Genomic DNA, 23,122 nt, shown 5'->3' on the forward strand with positions numbered 1-23,122 from the left:
AAATAACTGCCATATCTAATCTGTTCCAGCCTTTTAACATTCAGAATGTTTCCATGAGATCCCCCCTCATTCTCCTGAACTCCAGGGAATACAGCCCAAGAGCTGCCAACATTCCTAATTCCTAACACTCTCATTCCTGGAATCATTCCCGTGAATCTTCTCTGAACCCTTTCCAATGTCAGTATTTCCTTCCTAAATTTCACACATCATTCCATCCTTGACTATGAGAGATGGTAGAGATATTTTGGTAAGTGTTACAGAAAACCCATCGTTAAACTGGAAAGAGTTCAGCAAAGATCTAGAACAATGTTGCAAGGATTCAAGCTTGAGCGGTTGAGCGGCTAGGATTTTATTCCTTGGGAAATAGGAGACCGAGGCATGATCTTACAAAGCTGTATCAAACACGAGGGACCGAGATAGAGCAAAAGGAAACCAAAATAAAGGGCAAAGGTTTAAGGTGAGAGGGAAAGACTTAAAAAGGACCTGAGAGGCAACTTTATTTTATTTATTTAGAGATACAATGTGGAACGGGCCCTTCTGGCCCATCGAGCCACCCTAGCCAGAAACCCACCTGTTTGACACTAGCCTAATGGCAGGACACCTCCAAGAGGACCACAACCTTGTCATTGGGTTCGGAGGCTTGCATGCCTCAAGGACCCGGAGAGCTGTGTCGGATGGAGTCGGGGCTTTATGGCAGGTTCACCCATGTCCAGCAGGTCAAAGGGTAGAGGCCAGACTAAGAATGATCCACTGGTCCTCCAGGTTCGGGGGTGGTGCTCAGCTCAGGGCCAACAACCCTGACTGGTAAAACAAAATTGTTACGGAAACAGCAATGGAGAATCCTTCTACATCTGAGTGTGACGGTATTCCTGAGTTTCCACCCGGGATTTGAATGTTTGACAGTAGTGAAAACCAAGAGGAAGCTACTGACACGATGAAGGAAGCCCAGAACACCCCCAGAGATGGAGGACCTTCATTGCTGCCCTAACACCAGCAGTGTAATGGGCAGTAAGTAAGTAATCACAGGGCAATATACAATGGCCAATTAACCTACTAACCAGTACGACTTTGGACTATTTTAGGAAACACATACATTCACAGGGAGGACATACAAACTCCTTTCAGACGGCATCGGAATTGAACTCTGAGCTGTAATCATGTCGCACTAACCACTATATTACCGTGGTGGTCCTAACTTCTACATGCAGACGGTGGTGGTTAAGTGGAACAAGCTACCAGAGAAGGTAGTTGAGGCAGGTACAGAACAACATTTAAAAGACATTTGAATAAGTAGATGGGTGGGATAGGTTTGGAGAACCAAACACGGATAAACAGGACTAGCTTAGGTGGTCAGCATGGATGAGTAGGGCAGAAGGGCCACTTTTTCACTGTATTAACCATGACTCTGTGAGAAAAGTCTGAATGGAATCAGAGACATGGAGAAAAGCAAGAGCAAAGGTTCTAATATCACCTCATACATCAGAAATGAATCAAACTTACAGAAGCCAGGTCAGTGCAGGTGTATCTTTATTTTATAGTTTCTGGGGCAAGTGCATCTTGCTTGATAGATGGATATGAGAATATTATACACATTGATACTGAGATTTTTTTGAACGAAAGCTATTATATTACAGCTAAATAGTAAAAATACATTATATACAAAAATCCACGAATATTTTCCCACACACCTGGTCCATTCAAACACTTCAAAAATCTTCACAGAAAGATTTTTTTTAAAAACATTTTCCCCTCAATATTTTAAACAAAAGCTGTTGCACAGTGAAGGCATTCACCACAAACATTAATGATAGAAAAGTAATGTCTCTCTAATGGGGGAAATTATTCTGCTTTCTTTTTTGTTCAATTAAAGTCCCAGTCAATTTCTTTTTTTTTTGGTTCGCTTTTGGTGTCAGATACTCATAAAAACTCCTTTGACGTTTAAGACCGTAAGACATGGAATCAGAAGTAGGCCATTTGGCCCATTGAGTCTGCTCTGTCATCACAAAACAGTCTGTGAATCGAGTGACATAAAGCCCATCGCAGGTGGGAGCTGCTTATCATGATAAAGAGTTGTACTAAATGGGTTTGAACTGTAAAACAGTTGGCTATAGCCTGGTGACAAATACATGTGTCAGCCAGGCTCTTGGAGCTGGTGAGGCCAATGCAATAAAAGCAGCTGATGGTTATGCATTGCTGATCAGTGCGTGTGGCTCTCTGACTGACAGAGAATGTCATAGAGAGCTTAGGTGCAAGTCACGTGACTGGGGAGCGCACCTGGAGATCGCAGTTAGATAACGTGACAGCTGGACTGAAGCAGACCTCTTTTGACGACGCTTTACGCAGACCAAGAGTCTTTTGTCTGCTGGTAACCGGCATTTCGACTCATCCTATCATGGACATAACCTTCGTTCTACACATCTCCCCACCACCTCCTACTGAAAATTAATCTGTACCACTCCCTTCCCCAGTTCTGTCAAAGCAGGGGTTCCCAACCCTATTTTATACCATATACCCCTACCAGTAACCAAGGAGTCGATGGATCCCAGTCTCAGACCAAAAACGCTCACTGCTTCTCTTTCCACAGATTTAGCCCGTCCTAAACACAAGAGATTCTGCAGACGCTGGAAATCCAGAGTAACACATAAACGTGAGAAAATCTGCAGGTGTGTTACACAGGGCATTGTGTGTGTCACACATGAACATGCTGGAGGAACTCAGCAGGCCAGGCACGTTACTCATTTCATAGCATCTGCCCACCCTGCTGACTTTCCCCAGCACTTCCTGTATTCATTACGGATTTCCAGCGTCCACAAGGTTTCTGATTTTCAGAGTCCGCCTCCTTTGCTGTTCCAAGCCAATTCACGTGAACGTTTTGGGGTACAGTGTTCGTGCCGTCCTTCAACGGACTAACAACATGAATCTTCAGTGCTAAGCTCCTCTATAAGAACATTTCATTGGATAGCCTTTCCTACAGCAAACAAACTATACAAACCAGAGATCCACACTTCCATTTGCAGTGAGAAAACCCCCATCTGTTCTATTTTATTTTCTTCTTGATGTAAAATTGTTTTCTAATGTTATAAGTGGGATTATGAAATCATAATTTCTTTACCTTAAATACCAAACAGAGCTCCTCGAACATGTTTTTTTGATTTAAAACAAATCAGTTCTCCTACTCTGGAACTTTTAGATCGAATTTCTCCAAGATGCTGCTGTTTCATTTTAGATATTGCTTGGTTCAGGAAGCCTGTTGCCATGTGAATGAACCCAGATAAAAAGCATTAACAAACCACTAGACCATGAAGATATCACGGCTGAAGAGTCAGGGCGACACAAACAAAACATACATTACTGTTGGGTACTGAGGGCAACATGGAGGAGGGACACTGATCCATTTACTTTCACCCCAACTCCCCCAGTGCTACCTGATAACTATGGTCAGAAGATTTAGTTTAATTGTAAAGGAAAATAGAGGGAGATTTGGAATAATTAATCTACCTGGAAATAATGTCTTCAGTCCATGAAGAGTTTACTTTTAAACCCCAGAGATTTATAGAAAGCCAGCCAGATAAGTGCATTTGAACATTAACAGCATTGACGTAAAATATAGGACGTGCACAATTATGTATCCATAGGCCCTTGCACTAAACAGTTAAAAAGGGTTGAACCGTCTCGTTTTGAGCTCTCTTTAATCAGATTATTCGGTTCAGGTACGATCATAAGGGAATTGAAACTACGGTGAAAACAAATCTGCCAATAAGTTTTGCAAAATGGTTTCTTCCGTTTGAAATGTCACCACGTTTCAATGCAGAAGTACCTTGGAAACAGTACCTCAATTGCAATTAAACAGGACTAACAGGGGCTGGGTGAGTAGTGAACCCCCAATAGCAGGCATCAAGAATAAACATTTAGTAAGAGCTGCTCCTTACTGTTATATTATGTGTTATTTCAGTGAGCTCCAGAACAAGACTGACTACGTTAACAGACGATATATACAGAGATTTGGGAATGTGCGTGGCCCGCAGTTTGCAAATAATGTCTGAAAAAACCGAAAGGCAAGTTCCAGCAAGAGCTTAGTCTTTCAAGTGCAAGTCCTGGGTGACACAACAGTACCAGACAAGCATCAAAGTCAAGTGTTGATCCCTGTGCCGTGTCATCACTCCCAAATTAGTGAGACAAGCAAAGAACATCCTCCAGGATGCCTTCCCCCTGGCTGCCGGCCAGGGCTTCCGCAAACCTACGGAATCAGAGTTGGGCTGAGCTGTGATTCCCTTGTGGCCGAGCAACCAAAACCAATCAAGGATCAGAATCAAGAGTTACTGACACCTGTCGGGAAATTTGTTGTGAGGCGATAACGAACTGGAAGTGTTGAAAGAAATATTGGAACTTGACTGCTTTTGCTGGTAGAGCTGGAATATCCCACATGATCCAAAGTGCTGGATCCCATCACCAACCGGAACCATCGTCTTTAATTTGACTGGAAAATACTGGGAATGTCAAAGGACCTCATGATGCCCGAATACCTTTGTAGGAAGACTGGCCTTGAGGTAGAAACCAATAAAACTGGAGGTTTTTATATAACTTTTAAAGCAATGTTTCCTTTATTAATGTCATTGATAACTGGCTTTTTGATAAGGGGATATATGAATCTATACAAAATTATGAAGCAATGGAGGCTACCTCAGTAAGTATATTTAAGACCAGGTTGGACAGATTTTTGCATAGTAGGGGAATTAAGGGTTATGGGGAAAAGCCAGGTAGGTGGAGATGAGTCCATGGCCAGATGGCCTACTCCTGCTCCTATTTCTTATGTTCTTATAAGGGGTATAGAAAGGGTAAATGCAAGCAGGCCTTTTCCACTGAGGTTGGGTGAGACTTCAACTAGAGGTCACAGGTTAAAGGTGACAGGTGAAATGTTTAAGGGGAACAAGAGGGAGAACTTCTTCACTCAGAGGGTCATGAGAGTGTGGAACCAGCTGCCAGCGGAACTGGCGGATGAGGGTTCGATCTCAACGTTTAAGAGAAACTAGGATAGGTACGTGGGTCGGAGGGTTATGCAAGGTGCAGGTCAATGGGACAAGGCAAATTCATAGTGAAGGGCTCGTTCCGGTGCCGTAGTGTTCTATGACTCTAAGATGAACTTGTAAGGCTTAGCGAAGGGGAGAAGTACTTGAGTGCCAGGTCGACCCATGAATCAGGTGCTACACCAGCGGACGATCAAGGCATGGGGTAGGATGGTCAAGACCCCAACCAATCCAGAAGGATGAACTAATTTTAAAAATATTTCATCTCCCATTTTATTTTTCACTAATTTTAAATGCAGCATTAAGGCATTTTTATGTCTACTTATTAGTGTTAATGATGGGATTTTATATTCTTTAGGGATGGTGGATTTATGACCCCCCATCCACCAAACCAGAAGCTCAAAGGCCAACATCTATTATTAAAAATATACCAACTCTGGGAAAACTAAAGGTAAGTTGGTGAGTTTGAGTTCCCAGTTTGTGGGATCATAAGATTCAGGAGCAGCACTCAGACCACTGAGACTTCTCTGGTTTTCCTTTTCAAGCCCATTCTCCTGCCTTCTCCCCATTACCCTTTATCCTCTTACCAAACGAGGACTTATCAATCTCTGCAAACAGTACTTTGAACTGTTAGCTTTTTGTGGAAAAGTGACTAGGGATAGATTCAGTCAGGGAGAAGTTTATGATCTTGGAGAATAATTGGAAAGAGATAGAAATTGAGTTATGGTCCCAACTAGATCATCAGGAAATTGAAGTCCCTTATTGTGAAATGACTTCTGATGGAAGAAAAGGTTTTACCTCTTTTAAACAATCTGTTTATCTCACCTTTACTTAGAGGTTCCCAAATTTCTCTATGCCATGGACCCCAGGTTGGGAATCCCTGACTGAAAACTACACTGTACATTTTCCATGAATCCTGCTAAACCCAATATTGTAAGGACTTGTAGAATGGTCATGTTATTTGTTTCTGCTGCCAGTTATATTATTTTTAAATCAGACATTCCTGAGTCTTGGACACAATTTTTATCAGATTGTTGGGTGGCAGTCGTCTATATCCCTGTGAGACTTGGGTATAATTCAGGATCACTTGGCACTACAAAATCTAACAAGTACTGATATTTGGAAAAGACCATTAAGCCCAGTTGTGGTGTTGCTACCATCGCTTTGCTAGGATTCATCATTAGACGCCCAAGGGATTCATTTACCAAAAACTAATGTGTGCACTGGATTGCTGTCTGATTATTAACTACAAGGCCTTCTTTGCCAGGATTGCTAGAACCACACTCATAAGTACTAGTAATATTTCAGCTTCTTATGGAAATATATATTTGCTTTGCTGGTTTTAGGTTAGTTTTGTATCTTACTTTATATTATTCTCCCAGTTTTGCTCATTTATATTGTAATAAATTTAGTTTAAATAAGTTTTTGCTCAATGCATCAAATTATCTTAAATATAATAGCTAACTCATATAACAGTCTAGATCCTAATTTTTAGTGCGTGGTTTCCTCCCCGGTGCATTTTTTAAATATTTTATTTCTTCGCTTTATTATTATACGCATTCCTGGTTTTATCATCATAGGTATAATTTTGTAGATGAACTACTTTAAAAGTTCAAATGGGAAACAGTTTTTAACTGTCTCAGTTTGTGGTTAAGTGCCTCGACATTTAACTAGCAACCCATATCAATGGAGGAATGAGATCCCCTCCGTCCTACCTCCTAACTAGTGAAGCCACTGTTCGGGGAAGGGGCTGGGCAGAATCAATGGGGGAGGAAGACCCTGCTGAGCTTGACTCTAGTCTGGCACTGTGAAGAGACATGAGAGGCGTGGAGTAAGTGCACAGCCCATCAGGGGGACACCACTGCCGCAATTGTACGACTACTCTGTAAAAGGCATTAAAAAATCATGAAAACAATTCCTACACTACTGGTGTTAGTGATGGTCTGGAATTAAAAGAGGTGCACAAACTATATGTACGCTCAGTGACCATTTTAATTAGGTACCTCCTGTATCTAATAAAGTGGCCACTGAGTGTGTGTTCATGGTGTTCTGCTGCTGAAGCCCATCCACTTCATGGTTTGACGCGTTTGTGCATTCAGAGATGCTCTTCTGCACACCATTGTTGTAATGCATGGTTATTTGAGTTACTGTTGCCTTCCTGTCAGCTTCAACCAGTCTGGCCATTCTCCTCTGACCTCTCTCATTAACAAAGCATTTTCACCCACACAACTGTCACCTACTGGATTTTTTTTTTTGCTTTTCACACCATTCTCTGTAAAATCTAGAGATCGTTGTGCGTGAAAATCCCAGGAGGTCAGCAGTTTCTGTGATACTCAAACCACCCTGTCTGGCACCAACAATCATTCCATGGTCAAAGTCACTTAGATCACATTTCTTCCCCATTCTGATGTTTGGCCTGAACAACAACTGAACCTCTTGACTATGTCTACATGCTTTTAAGCATTGAGTTGCTGCCACATGATTGGCTGATTAGATATTTGCATTAACAAGCAGGAGTCCCTAATAAAGTGGCCACTGAGTGTGTATATTTAAAAATCATCAGTTTCATGTAGTAGGGAACAAATGGCTTTGGTCTACTACCTGGCAGCAACCTGCACTGTATCTCAGCATCCTGAGTTGTTTTTAACTATTTTAACCAGTGATAGTTAGAAATAGCTAAAATTAGAGTGTTTAACTATTACATAAACACTCCATGAGTAACTGGAGCAGATGCCGCCTTTGTAAGTGGAATTAAGGACTGGGTACACAACTATCATCTTAGAGAAAAGGAACAAAAGCCCTGGCATCTGGGCCAGAGCTAGCACCAAGAAAACTGATCACTAGAATGCAGCAGTGACAGATCTTCCACGTCAACTTTCCTCAACAACAGCATGATCCCTCCTGTGCAAGCAAATCAGCAGCACTGGAATGTACCGAGTATCGTGAGCTCCCGATTCAGAATCCTGCGAAGATTAACTCTGAGGAGACGAGCTCTGGCTTTAAACTGCTGCACTGCGATCCTCGATGAGATTAGTGCACAGCAGATCACTTCCGAGTATTTTCACCATGATTTAAAAAAAAATTAATCCGAGAAATTCATGAAAATACCTGAGACGTCTACGTATAACATATTCACTTTAAACTTAGGGTTATGTTTTGTGTGAATGACATAAATCGAAGTACAGGTACAAAGCTCTCCAGTATAGTTACAGGATTTTATTTACCTGAACGCCCTTGGTAAAGCACACCCCACAATACTTAAACATGATGGCTTCATCACTGCAGAACCCTCAGAAAGAATCGTTGGGCAAGGGCCAATGATAGTTCATTTATTGGGCTTTAGTCAAATCAGACCCTAATTCTGGGCCTAAATCAAAGAAAGCAGAAATCTTTATTGCAAAAAAAAAGTTGATTTTTTTTTAAATAAAAAGTTCCCCATATGACAGACACTGCATTTATAACACACACAGTAATGACGCCAGCCTTAAACAGTTCATTGACACAAACTCACTTTAAGCTTAGGAAGCCACTCAGTCCTACAGACACAGCTACAACAGGACTGTAACAATATGATTAACTTTGTCTCCCTCCCCCCCTACCCCCCCCCCCAGCCAGCGTCTAGTCATCTTGCCCAGGGCTTTTAACAGATTCTGGGTGGGTTTGTTTGTTGCCATCGTTGCAGTCAATTTTCCAGAAGGTGCACTTAAAGCAAACACTGCAACAATTTTTTTTAATTGGTCCTCACAAAGTAACTTTAAAAATAAATTCAGGAAGCTGGGGGGGCACGGACCCTGGTTTGGTCTCTGACCTGCGACACGTCTGGGCCTGCCCCACAGCTATACCAGGCCATGCATTTCACTCCGTACACGCAGACACACGCGCACACACACAGGCACCTAATTGGGAAGAATTAACATCTCCTTGCTATTGATACCTTGTGTACCAACCCTATCCAGTGAAGCTCAACTCCACTAAGGCCTCCTTCGTACAACTACCTCCCCCAACCCCCCCCCCCACCGCCTTCCCTTTCTCCATTTCAATGCCTCTTCTAATCACGGTGACGTCCACCCAGATTTTATTTCTGGAGAGAAGGGAGTTGAGTTGCAGGGAAGGGAGGAAAAAGAACACAGAAGTTTTACTAATGTCTTTCTGTAAATTCACCATCAAATCACACACCCACATATACGTGCGCGTGCGTGTGCGTGCGCGCGCACACACACACACACACACACACACACACACACACACACACACACACACACACACACACACACACACACACACACACACACACACACACACACACACACACACACACAAAGGCTGCCAAGGACAGCTGTTAATCAGACTCCTCTGATCAGCAGCTTGTACTGTGCCAGTCTGGTGACGTTTGACACTCGGACTACACCATCCATCTCCGATCGATTTTTTCCCCCACCCACACCCATGCTGTCAGGAATGTACTGCAGTAACACGGAAAATGTGTGGTGTTTGTCTTTTCTCTCTCAGATTGAAATTCCTGCTTCTTCGAGGCCTGCTGCTCCTCCAGGTTCAGGCCAGCTTCAAAGTGCTCACAGGGAAAGATGGCATGGTTACCATGGTGACTGGGTTCAGGACGGTCTGGCCAACTATCTGCTGGTGTACGACCTGGGGACCCACCGACTGCTTTGTCACAACGGTCTGCTGGCCAACGGGTGCGGTGCCGTTCACTTGCTGGTGGGTGATGGTGTGCGTCAAATGGCTCACGACCGGCTGGTTGACTGTCATCGGCTGTGGATACATGGGGGGCAGCTGCCGCCCCAGGTGGGCCACATGGCCTAAGGAGGCAGGGTGCACAGTGATATGCCCGATGGGCTGAGTGGCGGTGGTCAGCTGCACGGAGCTGCTGGTGGCCGGCACGATGTGGGCGACGTGCTTCGCCTGACTGGCGTGGTTGACGGCCGTGTGGATCACAGAGGCGTGGGAGGCGGGCGCGGCGTGGGTGATGACCGTCGGCTGCAGCGCCGATGCGGTCACGAGGTGAGTCTGTGCTGGTACTATTGTCTGAGGCGGAATCAAAGCCTGTGGTTGGACCTGCAGCTGTGCCTGGGCCTGAGGTTGCTTCTGATGAGGGATAGACACACACTGGGGTAGCAGTGACGGCTGGTGGGCGCCAGCAGAGGAGCTGGCCTTGAGTAGCTCATGGTGTGATGTTCTCGTCAGAGTGTTCATGGGCCTTGTGTCTTCGATATCATCAGCGACATTATCTTCACCCTCTGAAATGGATGAAAGAAAAAGTTAAAACAATCGTTTTTAAAGGAAAAAATAAGCTATCAATTTTAAGCACTCCTGATGATGGGACGTCCCCTCAGCCAAATTTTTTTTTAAAAGAAAGCTCCCCACACACACGTAATAACTACAACAGGACCACATGTGTTTGTGGTGTGCCATTCTCCTAGTCAACTTGTGGATGCACCAACCAGATTTAAAGCAATGGGCTGTTGGCTGCAGATCAGAAGCCTCACCAGTTTTCACATCCTCCCCTCAGAGCTTGTTGCTGGCAGGGTGGGGATACGTCTCTACCAAACGAGGTGTAAGGTGCTCCTTCCCTCTGCTAGCCTGCAGGTCACCCTTGGGCAAGGTGGAGCACCTGCTTAGCCCACTCAGTCAAGGTGACATGAAACCATGGGAGCAGGTGGTGGATGGTCGTATGAGCAGCCGGTGCATATCACAAGTCCTGGTTATGCGACCTCTGACACCAGACTCTGAAGAGTATTGACAATGGCTGGGGCCACCCATCTTGTAAAGACACCGCCCAGAAGAAGGAATTGGCAAACCACTTCTGTAAAAAAAAAATTGCCAAGAACTTTCTTGGTCAAGACCATGACCGCCCAACATCAGGGCACATTATGAAAGAATGAACTCAGGGTTGGTTTCTCTGGAGGAGCTTCCTCTGCAAAGGTTGTAAAGGATGAGAGGTGTTGAGAGGTAAATACAGATGAAAAAGAGGGCCACCACATCACACAGAAGGCGGTGTGTGTATGCAACAAGCTGCCAGCTAAAGCAATTATAATGTTTAAAAGGCATTTAGACGAAGACATGGATGAGAAAGGTTTAGAAGGGTTCAAAACTAGCTCAGGTTATCAACATGATGAGCTGGGCCAAAGGGTCTGTTTTTGTGTTATAACTCGGTGTTCCTCTCATCCCTTCTCAAACATTTCCAATGGAAACATCCGTCCAAATTGCCTGCAGGAATTGGTCTGATGTGCTGTTGAACCAGGCACAGAGAATCTTAATAATTAACATACACAATATATAAAAGGGGTACAGCAGATGGTGCTGTGGTCTCACAACTCCAGGTGTCTGCAGTTCAATCCTGACTTCACATGTTGTCTGTAGGTACGTTCTTCCCGTGACAGCGAGGGTTCCCCTCCCAGTGCCCAGGTTTCCTCCCACGTCACAAGGATGTGATGGTAGGTTTACTGGTGGGAGTGCGGGAGAGAGCAGGTTGTACCGATTCATGGGATTATTAGGAATCAACTGAGCCTAAAGGCCTAACACTGTGTCATTCCCATGCAGGCACGTCCCTGCTGACCCCGGCTAATTTTTATCGATGCACTGTAGAAAGCGTCCTATCAGGATGCATCACAGCTTGGCACAACAACTGCTTTGCCCAAGGCAGCAAGAAATTGCTGAGATCTCCGAACATCGCTCAGCATGTCATGGAAACCAAAGAGATGTGAACAATCTTTCCAAAATCTCCTTTTACGCTGCAAGGACATATCCAATGAGAAATATGAGGGAAATTATTTCCCCTGCCTCATATTTCTTCTATCACATCTTTTCTTGCAATATAGGCAGTAGAGTCTACCAACCAACCCAACATGACCTTAGCCAATCTTAACCTGACTTCAACCCAAGGGCTTAAAAATCATTTCCTGACATGACCTGTTCAACACTATGAATATGAGCATTTTGAATATGCTGTTTAGCATTCTGATCTGGTACTGAGCTTACTCAATAAAACACGATCTACTCTGAGCACCATATACACACGAGCCAACCCACACCCAGCAAACAGAGTACGATCTCCCTGAGCCTGGCACAGGTACCCAGATTCCGATATCCACTCACATAATGCGGCAGAAATTTTGGGACACCCAATGAAAGGTAGGATTGTTAATTTGAAATCCACAGGTGATAAAAATTTTTTGTACAATCGAAAGGTATCAAGGAAAAAGGGGGGGGAGGGGAGGAATAGGAAGATAGAGTTAACTGTCTATCAATCGGGATCTCACTGAATGAATGAACAGGCGTGAGGACTAAAATACTGATAACGCAATTACAGGGTGGCAAGGTAGCGAAGTGGTTAACACAATAATTTACAGTACCAGCGACCTGGGTTCAATTCCCACCGCTGCCTGTAAGGAGTTTGAATATTCTCCCTTGGGGTTTCCTCCCGGTGCGCCAGTTTCCTCCCACAGTCCAAAGATGCAGAGGTTAGTAGGTTAATCGGTCATTGTAAATTGTCCCGTGATTAGGCTCGGGTTAAATTGGGGTCTGCTGGGTAACGTGGCACAAAGGGCTGGAAGGGCCAGTTCTGCACTGTATGTCAATAAACAACAAATATTTTCCTTAATGAAAGGAAAGGAGAAATAATTTTTAAAGATCCAGTATACAGTTACTAATTTTTTAAAAAAATGAATTATGGAATTTTTAAATCCCAATTAGAAATTAAAAATTCCATAATTCATTTTTTGTTTATTGAATATTTCTTTTTATGGAAATATTGCATATTCATTGTTCATTGAAATTTCTAATATAGAAATTTTACAAGATAAATTCCTATAATTCCTAATTCATACGAATTATACGATTAAATTATAATGAATTATAATTCATTTTCACAGCTTGATATGGCAACTGCTTTGCCCAAAGCAGCAAGAAATTGCTGAGAATTGTGGACATCACTCACACATCAGGGAAACTAGAGGTTAAGGGAAGGATGTGAATTATAAGAAATTATAAATCATTTCCAAGATTTTATAATAAATACCTGCAAGACACTATGCTGATAATTGTACAACCGAATGCTTAATACAAAAAGCAATGCGTATACATTTCATGCAGTCATCCCTTCCATAATAAAAGAGATATAAAAAAATTCCACACCCTGTTAGCAAATAAGGAACTGCACAATTGCAGCACAATACATTAATAAATAACCTTCAGGAATACTCATTTAAAAATCTTCCGCTGTTTCCAAGTCATCCAAGCTGGTTGTCATGACAATCTTCACAAAAGGCACATCATGCCAATAAAAAAATAGGAGGCAACTAGCTTTGTATACTTACATGAACCTGGCCAGTTCTGGCCCCTGCCACCTTTCTAACAAATTCGACAAGTGCTTCTTTAAATTTAAATAATCTTCATTGCTCCTCGTAAGAGACAGAATCTAATTGCATTCACAACAGGTTCAGTGGTGCAGTGAGTCTAGTTACCACCTCACACTGCACTGGTGACCCTGTGACTATGTGTGTCTCCTCCAAATGCTCTGGTTTCCTCCCCCAGTCCCAAAGACAATGCAAGAGGGAAGGTTAACTGATTCCTGAATATTATCCCTAGTTTGTAAATAAGTGGTAGGATTCACGGGCAGTTGATGGGGAAGTGGGCGGGGGCGGAGAGTAAAACGGGGAATAGATGGGTGCTCAATGGTTAGCACAGACCCAGTGGGCCGAAAGGCCCTTTTCAATCCTACTACCTGTAATTGAAAGCGGAACTATACCAATGCTAGAAATCAGGTAGAAACAGAAAATGCTGGAAATCCTCAGCATCTGTGGACAGAAAAATAGAATTAATGTTTTGGGTTGATGGCCTTGCACCTGAAAGTCAGAAATCAAACATGCAGAGGGCGTTGTGTAGAGAACAAAGGGGATATGCCTGTAATAGGGTGGAGACCTTGAGGCCGAGTGATGCACAAAAGTGATGATGGGGCTGACAGAGGGTGGCGATGGGTTGTTAGTCATAGCTGAACTGCCTGGGGGAGATACAGGCAGGAAGAGCTGGCAGAAAAGAGGAAGGAGAAGAATTCAGGGTGGTAAAGAAGAAATAATGCCAAGCTTGCCTTCAGCGCTTGGGGGTATTGAGTATTAACATTAGGAAGTAAGACTGCAGCTATATAAACCTTCCGTCTGGCCACATTTGGAGTACTGCATGCAAATCTTGTTGCCACACTATAGCTATGGAGAGGTGACAACAAAGCTTCACCACGACGTTACCTGGATTACAGAGCATCAGCTACAAGGAAAGGTTGGACGAACTTGAATAATTTCCTCTGGAGTGCCAGGTGCTGAGGGGGTGACCCGATAGAAGAATATAAAATTATGAGAGCCAGAGATAGGTAGCCAGAGACCCGATGAAGGGTCTCAGCCAGAAACGTCGACTGTTTATCTCTTTCTATAGATGCTGCCTGCCCTACTGAGTTCCACCAGCATTTTGTGTATGTGTGTGTGTGTGTGTTGCTTGGCAATGAGAGATACAAAGCACAGGAAATCTAAATGGGAATGCTAAAAATACTCAGTTGGTCAGGCAGTTCCCATGGACAATGACTGCTACAGCTTGAGGACTCATCAGAACTGGCCAAGTCTACTATAAATAGGAAAGGCTGGTAATCTGAAAATGTTGAAGTTAATGTTGCACCCTCATGGAAATAGCACTTAGAGTTATAGAGTGTGGCAAAAGGGGCCCTCGGTCCAACTCATCCATGTCAACCAAGGTTGGCAAAGTTCCATCTTCCCCAGAACATATTGGTGCAAGTCTACACTGCCTTCATAGAGAGCATCGGCACATCAATATCGTGGGCATATGTCGTGAAATTTGTAATCATCTCTTGATGTCTGGCTTGGGGCAGCATCCTCTCACAATTTATGAAAACTACAGCGAACTGTCAGCTCAGCAGAAAAGGTTTTTGGCTGCAGTTGACCATCAATGCAGGACTGGTATGTGTCCAGGGCAAAGAATCAGGCAGGAAAAAACCACCCTGCAAGCTACCTTTTCCAAAAGCTCCCTTCTGGAAAACACTACAGAGCTATTAAAGCAAAAACTTAACGCCATCTCAAAAGTTTCTTCCCCCAGTTAATCTAATCAACTATTCCAGTTAGTCCCCCTCCATCTCTTACACTCCATCGTTACACTGCTGTGTAAACACTTGAAACCACTTTTATAATGCTGTTGACATTATAAATACTGGTATTGCTGACAGTTATGTATTTATGCACATTTTATTCCATATTCCTGTCTTAAACCTGTATTTTTTAATCTTCTTCATAATTGTTGAATGTTGATTTTTTGTTGTATGTCACACCCTGACCAACGCACCCTGGCAAATTTCTCATACATGTAAATACACATGGTGAATAAAGTCGATTCCTGATCCCTGAGACTTAATTTGCCCGCATTTAGCCCATATCCATCTAAACCAGGGTGCCCAACCCTTTTCATGCCCTGGACCCCTACCATTAACCCAGGGGTCTGTGGACCCCAGGTTGGGAACCCCTGTTTGAAATCTTTCCCATCGATGTACTTGTCATTTAAACACTGCAACCACAGCCAACTCTAACACTTCCTCTGCAACTCATCCCATAGACCCACCACCCTCTGCATGATAAAACTTGGCTCTTAGATCCCACTGAAATCTTTCCCCTCTTAACTTAAACTTACGGCCTCTAGTATTTGACATTTCCACCCCTGGAACAAGATTCTGACTATCTACCTATCGAGAGCTATCATAATCTCGTATACTTCATTCAGGTCACCCCTCAGACTCTGACACTCCGGAGAAAGTAGCTGAGCTTTATCCGTAGGCCTCTGTCAGTCAGGGTCGATCGTGGATGTTGTGTCCTAGCTGCCTAGATACGCAAGCCAGGCCAGTGCGATATGGAGAACAAGCTGTTGCCCATGTAGCAAGGTCCCCTCCCCCACGCATCTGATGAACCCAAAGGAAGGGCAGAGACTGCTACAGTTTGGTACCAGCAGCGTCACAGAATTGCCCGACAGCGTGGAACTCGATGTAGGGCTGCCTTAGGGACTCTCGCTCTGGATTTTTTCTTTGTGGTTCACTCCCAAAGCCTTCCCCATGAGTGGGTATAGCCACAGGTCAGTGGAGGTTTGAGATCAGAGATTTCCTTCTCCTAGATGAGTTGCTAACTACAGCTGATGAGCCCCATCTGCCCAAAGCAACTGGTTTTAAGATGCCAAAAGCCCACCTTTGGCCCTTCTCCTGTCAGTAGAAATGGTTCCGCTGGGCTAAGTAGCTAAGCCACACATGAAGGCCTGGATCTGGACTTGGTTATCAGAGGCTATTTGAGGCGCACATCATTGGGAGCATTTAATAGGTAGTGGGAGCTTGTCCAAACTACCATCCCCTGGCTATAACAACCTTATACAGTAACTGATACCCTCCAATCCAGACAACATCATGGTGGACCTTTTCTGTCTCCTCTCCAAAGCCTCCACATCTCCTCTGCAGTGTGGCAACCAGATTTGCACGTAGCATTTCCAAATGCAGCCCGACTAAAGCTTTCAACAACAGCAATCTTACTTCCCAGTATTGATATTCAATGCCCCCAAACGATGAAGGCAAGCATGCTGCATCTCTTCTTTGCCACCCTATCTGCTCGTACAGCAATACACACAAAATGCCTGAGGAGCTCACTTAGGGAGAGGGATAAACAGTCGACGTTTCGGGCCGAGACCCTTCATCAGGACTGGAACAGAAGGAGGCAGAAGCCAGAAAAGGAAGGTGGAGAAAGGGGAAGGTGTATAAGTCGGCAGGTGAGGGGAAGATGGGTGGCTGGGGGTGAGGCTACTTGTACTGCCTCTCCTTAAACCAAGACTCAGAAACTAGTAAACAAACAGTCAACAGGTCAGGCAGCATGTGTGGAAAGAGAAGCAGAATTACCATTTCAGGCCCAGGATTTGAAATGCCAACTGCATCTTTTCCCTCAGAAACTACTTGATCTGCAGAACCTTCCATACTTGTTTCCGATTTCCAGATTTCATTCTCGTTCTGCCAGCTAATTGGTTGTAATGAAATTGCCCCGTACGACTGCGGGAACTTGGAAGCAAAGCCTATTATCACAGCTTTGCGGGCTGAGTGTTGACCCAGAAGGCCACACCAAATGCCTGCTGTGATATTTCGACCCTTGACCCGTGTCTTACCGGACGCGGTTGAGGTAGAACCCTGGTCGTCCTCCAGTTGCACAGTTTGGCGGAGGATGCGATCAATTTCAAGAATGTCCATCCGTTGGCTTAGTTCCTTCTTCAATTCTGCTAACTGGTGCTGGTAGGCAATCTTCTCTCTTGCAAGGCGCTCCATCTCGTGCTCATATTCCTTCTCTTTCCTTTTTAAAGTCTAGAAGCAAATCAGATAAGAAGGGTCACACGATGTGCTTATTCAAGATGGAACAAGCCAAGGACTGGTGAGATGGGTTCAAATGAAGGTGGCTTTTCTCTACCTGAACTCATCACTCCAGTGTGCCGGCAGCATTAGCCTCTCTAGGCTGGGAGAAATGGGACGTTGGCCTAGTCTGAAAGAATGAGAAACCCTCCCTCAGTACAAGGACGGCCAGAAAACCTGGATTACACCCAGGGCTTAAATTTTCCATTTTAACTGATGAGCAACAATCTAAAGAACTCTGTATCCTTCCAAAGTTTAAATTGGATTTTGTTTTACCCCAGCAGTAAAACACAGTACTGACTATAAATGTCAATTATGTGGAATTTGCATTTTGTTTTAAGACTGCCATGCACACGTTTCAGAGTGTCCAAACAGACAACCTGTTATGTTTTTAACTCCAAAACATTACATTAATTGAAAGGAGAAGACAAGAGTCGAAATGCAAGTCTAATTTTGTGTTCACTTTAAGTGAGGCACACACATATCACATATGCAATTCACTTATTTTAATTAAATAATTAAAATTATAAGTTAATTATTTAAATGAAGAAGAATGCTTAATCAAACAATACATTTACAATATTACTCAAACAGTACTGAAACATTAAATACATGAAACAACTGGCCAATGTTATCAATCTTTGACAATGAAGAGAAAGATTTTGGTTAGAAATTGGGTGAAAGACTAAAATATGTTTGCAACTGTGTGAGACTTAATTAAAGGTAAAGTCAGAAGTGTGTGTTTGTTTCTACAATTCCAATTAAATTGTGCTTCCTGGAGCCTGAAAGTCAATGCATCTTGATCATCGATTGAACAAACAAAATTCCTGGTTTTGCTGCAAATCTTCAAGAATAAACCAAACCACACCCCCCCCCCCAAAAAAAACAAGAACAGAAAGATTCAAACTCTGGTTATATCTGAATCAATAAAGCCAACAGCAGACAGGAAGGATAAAAGCCATTCATTTTCAAACACTTCTACATGAGCACAATAAGACTTCACAGTGGGGCTAGGGTTGGTGCAGCCTTATAGCATTGAGTCATAGAATAAAACACACAAAACGCTGGAGGAATTCAGCAGGTCAGGCATCATCTATGGAAATGAATAGATTCCCCTCCCTCCACCTTTTTATTCTAGCATCATTGACTCCTCATTCATTTCCGTAGATGCTGCCTGACCTGCTGAGTTCCTCCAGCGTTTTGTGTGTGTTGCTTCGGATTTCCAACATCCGCCGACTTTCTCGTGTTCACAGGATAAAACGTACGGAAGGAGTGAGGAAGATGGCATTCATCATTAATCACCCTCACCACCCAGGACATTAGTACCACCACCAGGGAGGGGGTACTGGAGCCTGGAGATGCTTCAGGAACAGCTTCTTCCCTACTGCAATGGCTTTCTGAATTGTCCGTAACCAACTCATGAACACTGAATCGCTATCCCTCTTTTACACTATTTATTTCACTTTTTATTGTAACTTAGTAGTAATTTTTAAGTCCTGCGCTGTACAGCTGCCACAAAACAACACATTTCACAACATATGCCAGTGATAATAAACCTGATTCTGATTTCTTAAATGAGTCTCTTGGTGCAACTCATCCATATTGACAAGATGCCCATCAAATCTTCTCCAATTTGCCTGCCCCATATACCCTCTAAACCAGGGACTTCCAATCTGGGGTCCAAGCACCCCTTGATTAATGGTAGGGGCCCACGGCATAAAAAAACCTTGAGGACCCCCCCCCCCCAATCTAAACCTTTCCTCTCCACGATGATTTTCAGAAAGACGGAGTTAGGTGAGAGAGGGGAGTACAGGAATTAGTTCAATCGTGTATGTGGCTGGACCAATTCCTAATCACGTACGTGATTGGACCAATTCCTAATCACGTACGTGATTGGACCAATTCCTAATTGTGTACATGACTGGACCAATTCCTAATCATGTACGTGACTGGACCAATTCCTAACTGTGTACATGACTGGACCAATTCCTAATCATGTACGTGATTGGACCAATTCCTAATCGTGTACGTGACTGGATTAATTCCTGATCATGTACGTGATTGGATCAATTCCTAATTGTGTATGTGACTGGACCAATTCCTAATCATGTACGTGACTGGACCAATTCCTAATCGCATACGGGATTGGACCAAATCCTAATTGTGTACATGATTGGACCAATTCCTAATCATGTACGTGACTGGACCAATTCCTAATCGCATACGTGACTGAACCAATTCCTAATCATGTACGTGATTGGATCAATTCCTAATTGCGTATTCCAATTCCTATACTTCCTACTGAGTTACCAACCCACTGCTGGTTGATGAACCCACAACTGAACATGGTTAGGTTCCCTTCAGCAAATTCCTTCAAAATGAACAGTTATGTCATCCACACAAAGCAATGAATACAGTTGACTCATCATCAATTACAACATTTCCATTTCCAACTGGGTTGATAACAGAAAGAGGTGACAGACTAAGCCTTGTAACTGGACCCTGCTCCTCTGACCCCACACAGCTCATTTGCTTGTCCAATTATCCTTGCTGCTGTTACGGATTGGTGTCACTTTGCATGCTCACTCTGTGTGCTGTCAATTTAATCTCGGCTAAAGGAGATGAGATCTACTGTTTTTGAAAATTATGTAACAACTGATAATATACATACACCACTTCAATACCAGCACACAGTGCTCGTTTAGCTGTCCTTCACACTATTCTCATTTTGACAGCTTCTTGTATTAAATACAGACCATGCAATCCCAACGTATCAAAGGTGACGCCTCAAGAGGCAGCAGCCATCATTAATGACCCTCACCACCTAGGACATGCCCTCTTCTCATTACTACCGTCAGGGAGGAAGTACAGGAGCCTGAAAGCACACACTCAGATTCAGATTTAATTATCATAAGTACATGGAAACGTGCAGTGAAATGCATCGTTTGCATTAACAACCAACACGGCTCAGGATGTGCTGGGAGTTCAGATCAGGCACTCTGGCACCAAAATAGCATGTTCACAAAGCTCGGCAGTACAACACAGAACACAAGCAACGTAACAACATCCCCTATGCTCCCCATCCCTCTGGGCCCACAAATGCAGGCTGACTTCCAAGCCCACACTGCCCTCAACTTTCTGAACCCATGAACATCACGTCACTAATTCTCTTCAGGACACCAGGGTCTCGGACTGAAACGTTTCCACAGATGCTGCCTGACCTGCTGAGTCCCTCCAGCGTTCTGTGTGAGTTGCTTTGGATTTCCAGCATCTGCAGACTTCCTCATGTTTATGACACGTCACTATTTTGCTCTCTTTTTTGGTTATATATTTCCTACTATAACTTACAGTAGTTTTTATTTAATGAAGTGTGCCGTGCTGCTGTCACAAAACAACACGGTTCACGCCGTACGTCAGTGATATTAAACCTGATTCCGGTTCACCTCCAATCCAATTTCAAGGGTGTCAGAGAACAAACATAAGAAAATCTTGCTTCAACTTTATCTCTTAGTGGTGCCTCTGGATGAAGATGGCTTGAACTCAGTACAGCTTTGTGAAATCAGAGGTGACTGACAAGACTAATGTGGGAACGACGTTCTTCTACTAGAGGTGCCTAACGAGCAAGAGTTGAACTCCCCCCTGGCACTTATTCAGGGCCTTGTGTGATCTTGAGATGCTTGGTCCTGGGACCAGCACAAAATTGGCATTACAAAGAAGGTACAACAGCTCCCCTTCTAAGAAGTTTGCATAGATTTGGCATGACATTTAAAACTTTGACAAACATCTATAGATGCACAGGGGAGAGTATCCTAACTGGTTACATCACGGCCTGATATAGAAATACCAATGCCCAGGGACAGAAAAGTCTACAGAAAGTGGTGGATGCAGCCCAATCCATCACAGGCAAAGCCCTCCCCTCCACTGAGCACATCTACAGTGCCTATAAAAAGTATTCACCCCCCCCCCCTTGGAAGTTTTCATGCTTTATTGCTTTATAACATTGAATCACTGTGGATTAATTTGTGTTTTTTTGACACTGATTAACAGAGAAAAACTCTTCCATGTCAAAGTGAAAACAGATCTCTACAAAGTGTTCTAAATTAATTATAAATATAAAACATAAAGTGCCGGCTGGTGGCATAGTGGCATCAGCGCTGGACTTTGGGGCGGAAGGTCCCTAGTTCGAATCCAGCCGGCTCCCGTGCACACTTTCCTTTCATACTGGGTTGAGCGTCGAGCTAGCAACTCAACCTCGTAAAAAAAGAAATTGCCTGCTACAGAAACATCAATAGCAAAAAAGTTGATGGCCTATGCTGTCTCGTGAATTGAAAGGCAATTTCTTCTTTCTTTCTATAAAACATAAAATAATTGATTGCATAAGTATTCACCCCCTTTAATATGACACACCAAATCATCACTGGTGCAGCCAATTGGTTTTAAGTGTCACATAACTAGTTAAATAGAGATCAGCACGTGCAGTCAAGGCGTTTCAATTGATTGTGGTAAAAACATAACTAAATCTGGAATGTCCAACTGCTGGTGAGTCAGTACCCTGAGACAAAAAAAACACTCCAAGCAACTCCATGAAAAGGTTATTGAAAAGCACGGATCAGGAGACGGATACAAGAAAATTTCCAAGTCACTGAATATCCCTCGGAGTGCAGTTAAGTCAATCATCAGGAACGGAAAGAACATGACACAGCAGTAAATCTGCCTAGAGCAGGCCATGCTCAAAGGCTAAGTGACCATGCCAGAAGGGGACTAGTGAGAGAGGCCACCAGGAGGGAAGCATGGTGGTGACTGCATCATACTGTGGGGCTGCTTCACTGCAGCAGGCTCTGGAAGTCTCGTGAAGGTAGAGGGCAAAATGAATGCAGCAAAATACAGGGAAATCCTGGAGGAAAACCTGATGCAGTCTGCAAGAGAACTGCAGCTTGGGAGATTTGTTTTCCAGAAAGACAATGACCCTAAGCAAAAAGCCAAAGCTACACAGGAATGGCTTAAAAACAACAAAGTTAATGTCCTGGAGTGGCCAAGTCAGAGTCCAGACCTCAATCCAATTGAGAATTTGTGGCTGGACTTGAAAAGACTGTTCACTCACAATCCCCATGCAATCTAACAGAGCTTGAGCAGTTTTGTAAAGAAGAATGGGGAAAAATTGCAGTGTCCAAATCTGATAGAGACCTATCCACACAGATTCAAGGCTGTAATTGCTGCCAAATGTGCATCTACTAAATACTGACTTGAACAGAGTGAATACTTATGCAATCAACTATTTTGTGTTTTATATTTGTAATTAATTTTGATCACTTTGTAGAGATCTGTTTTCACTTTGACATGAAAGCATCTTTTCTGTTGATCAGTGTCAAAAAAGCCAAATTAAATCCATTCTGATTTAATGTTGTAAAACAATAAAACATGAAAACATGAAACACTGTTTATAGGCACTGTACACGGGGCATTGCCCCAAGATAGCAGCATCTATCATTAAGGACCCCTACCATCCAGGCCATGCTCACTCCTCTCTTCTAACATCTGGTGGGAGGTACAAGAGCCTTGGGTCACATACCACCAGGTTCAGAAGCAGTTATTACCTTTCAATCATCAGGCTCCTGAATTAGTGTGGATAACGTCACTCAACTCAACACTGAAGTTATTTCAC

The 23,122-nt window shown here is 43.5% G+C and overlaps 1 protein-coding gene and 1 long non-coding RNA gene across 2 annotated transcripts in view; one reads left to right on the forward strand and one right to left on the reverse strand.

Annotated features, from left to right (window-relative positions):
- The window catches only part of LOC140731654 (uncharacterized), a 27,683-nt gene extending 23,644 nt beyond the window's left edge, over positions 1 to 4,039 (forward strand). Inside the window, exon 3 of the long non-coding RNA XR_012099885.1 lies at positions 3,953 to 4,039. This is a non-coding gene — a long non-coding RNA (uncharacterized lncRNA). The remainder of the gene's footprint in view (positions 1 to 3,952) is intronic.
- Positions 1,510 to 23,122, reverse strand: part of mnta (MAX network transcriptional repressor a) — a 178,685-nt gene continuing 157,072 nt past the window's right edge. The window contains exons 5-6 of the mRNA XM_073053277.1: positions 17,223 to 17,415; positions 1,510 to 10,279 (exon numbers count right to left, since the gene is read on the reverse strand). Of these exons, the coding sequence (XP_072909378.1) occupies positions 9,576 to 10,279; positions 17,223 to 17,415 (897 nt within the window). The 3' untranslated portion in view covers positions 1,510 to 9,575. The remainder of the gene's footprint in view (positions 10,280 to 17,222; positions 17,416 to 23,122) is intronic.

Source organism: Hemitrygon akajei, chromosome 8 (genome assembly GCF_048418815.1).
Source record: "Hemitrygon akajei chromosome 8, sHemAka1.3, whole genome shotgun sequence".
Lineage (NCBI taxonomy): Eukaryota > Metazoa > Chordata > Chondrichthyes > Myliobatiformes > Dasyatidae > Hemitrygon > Hemitrygon akajei.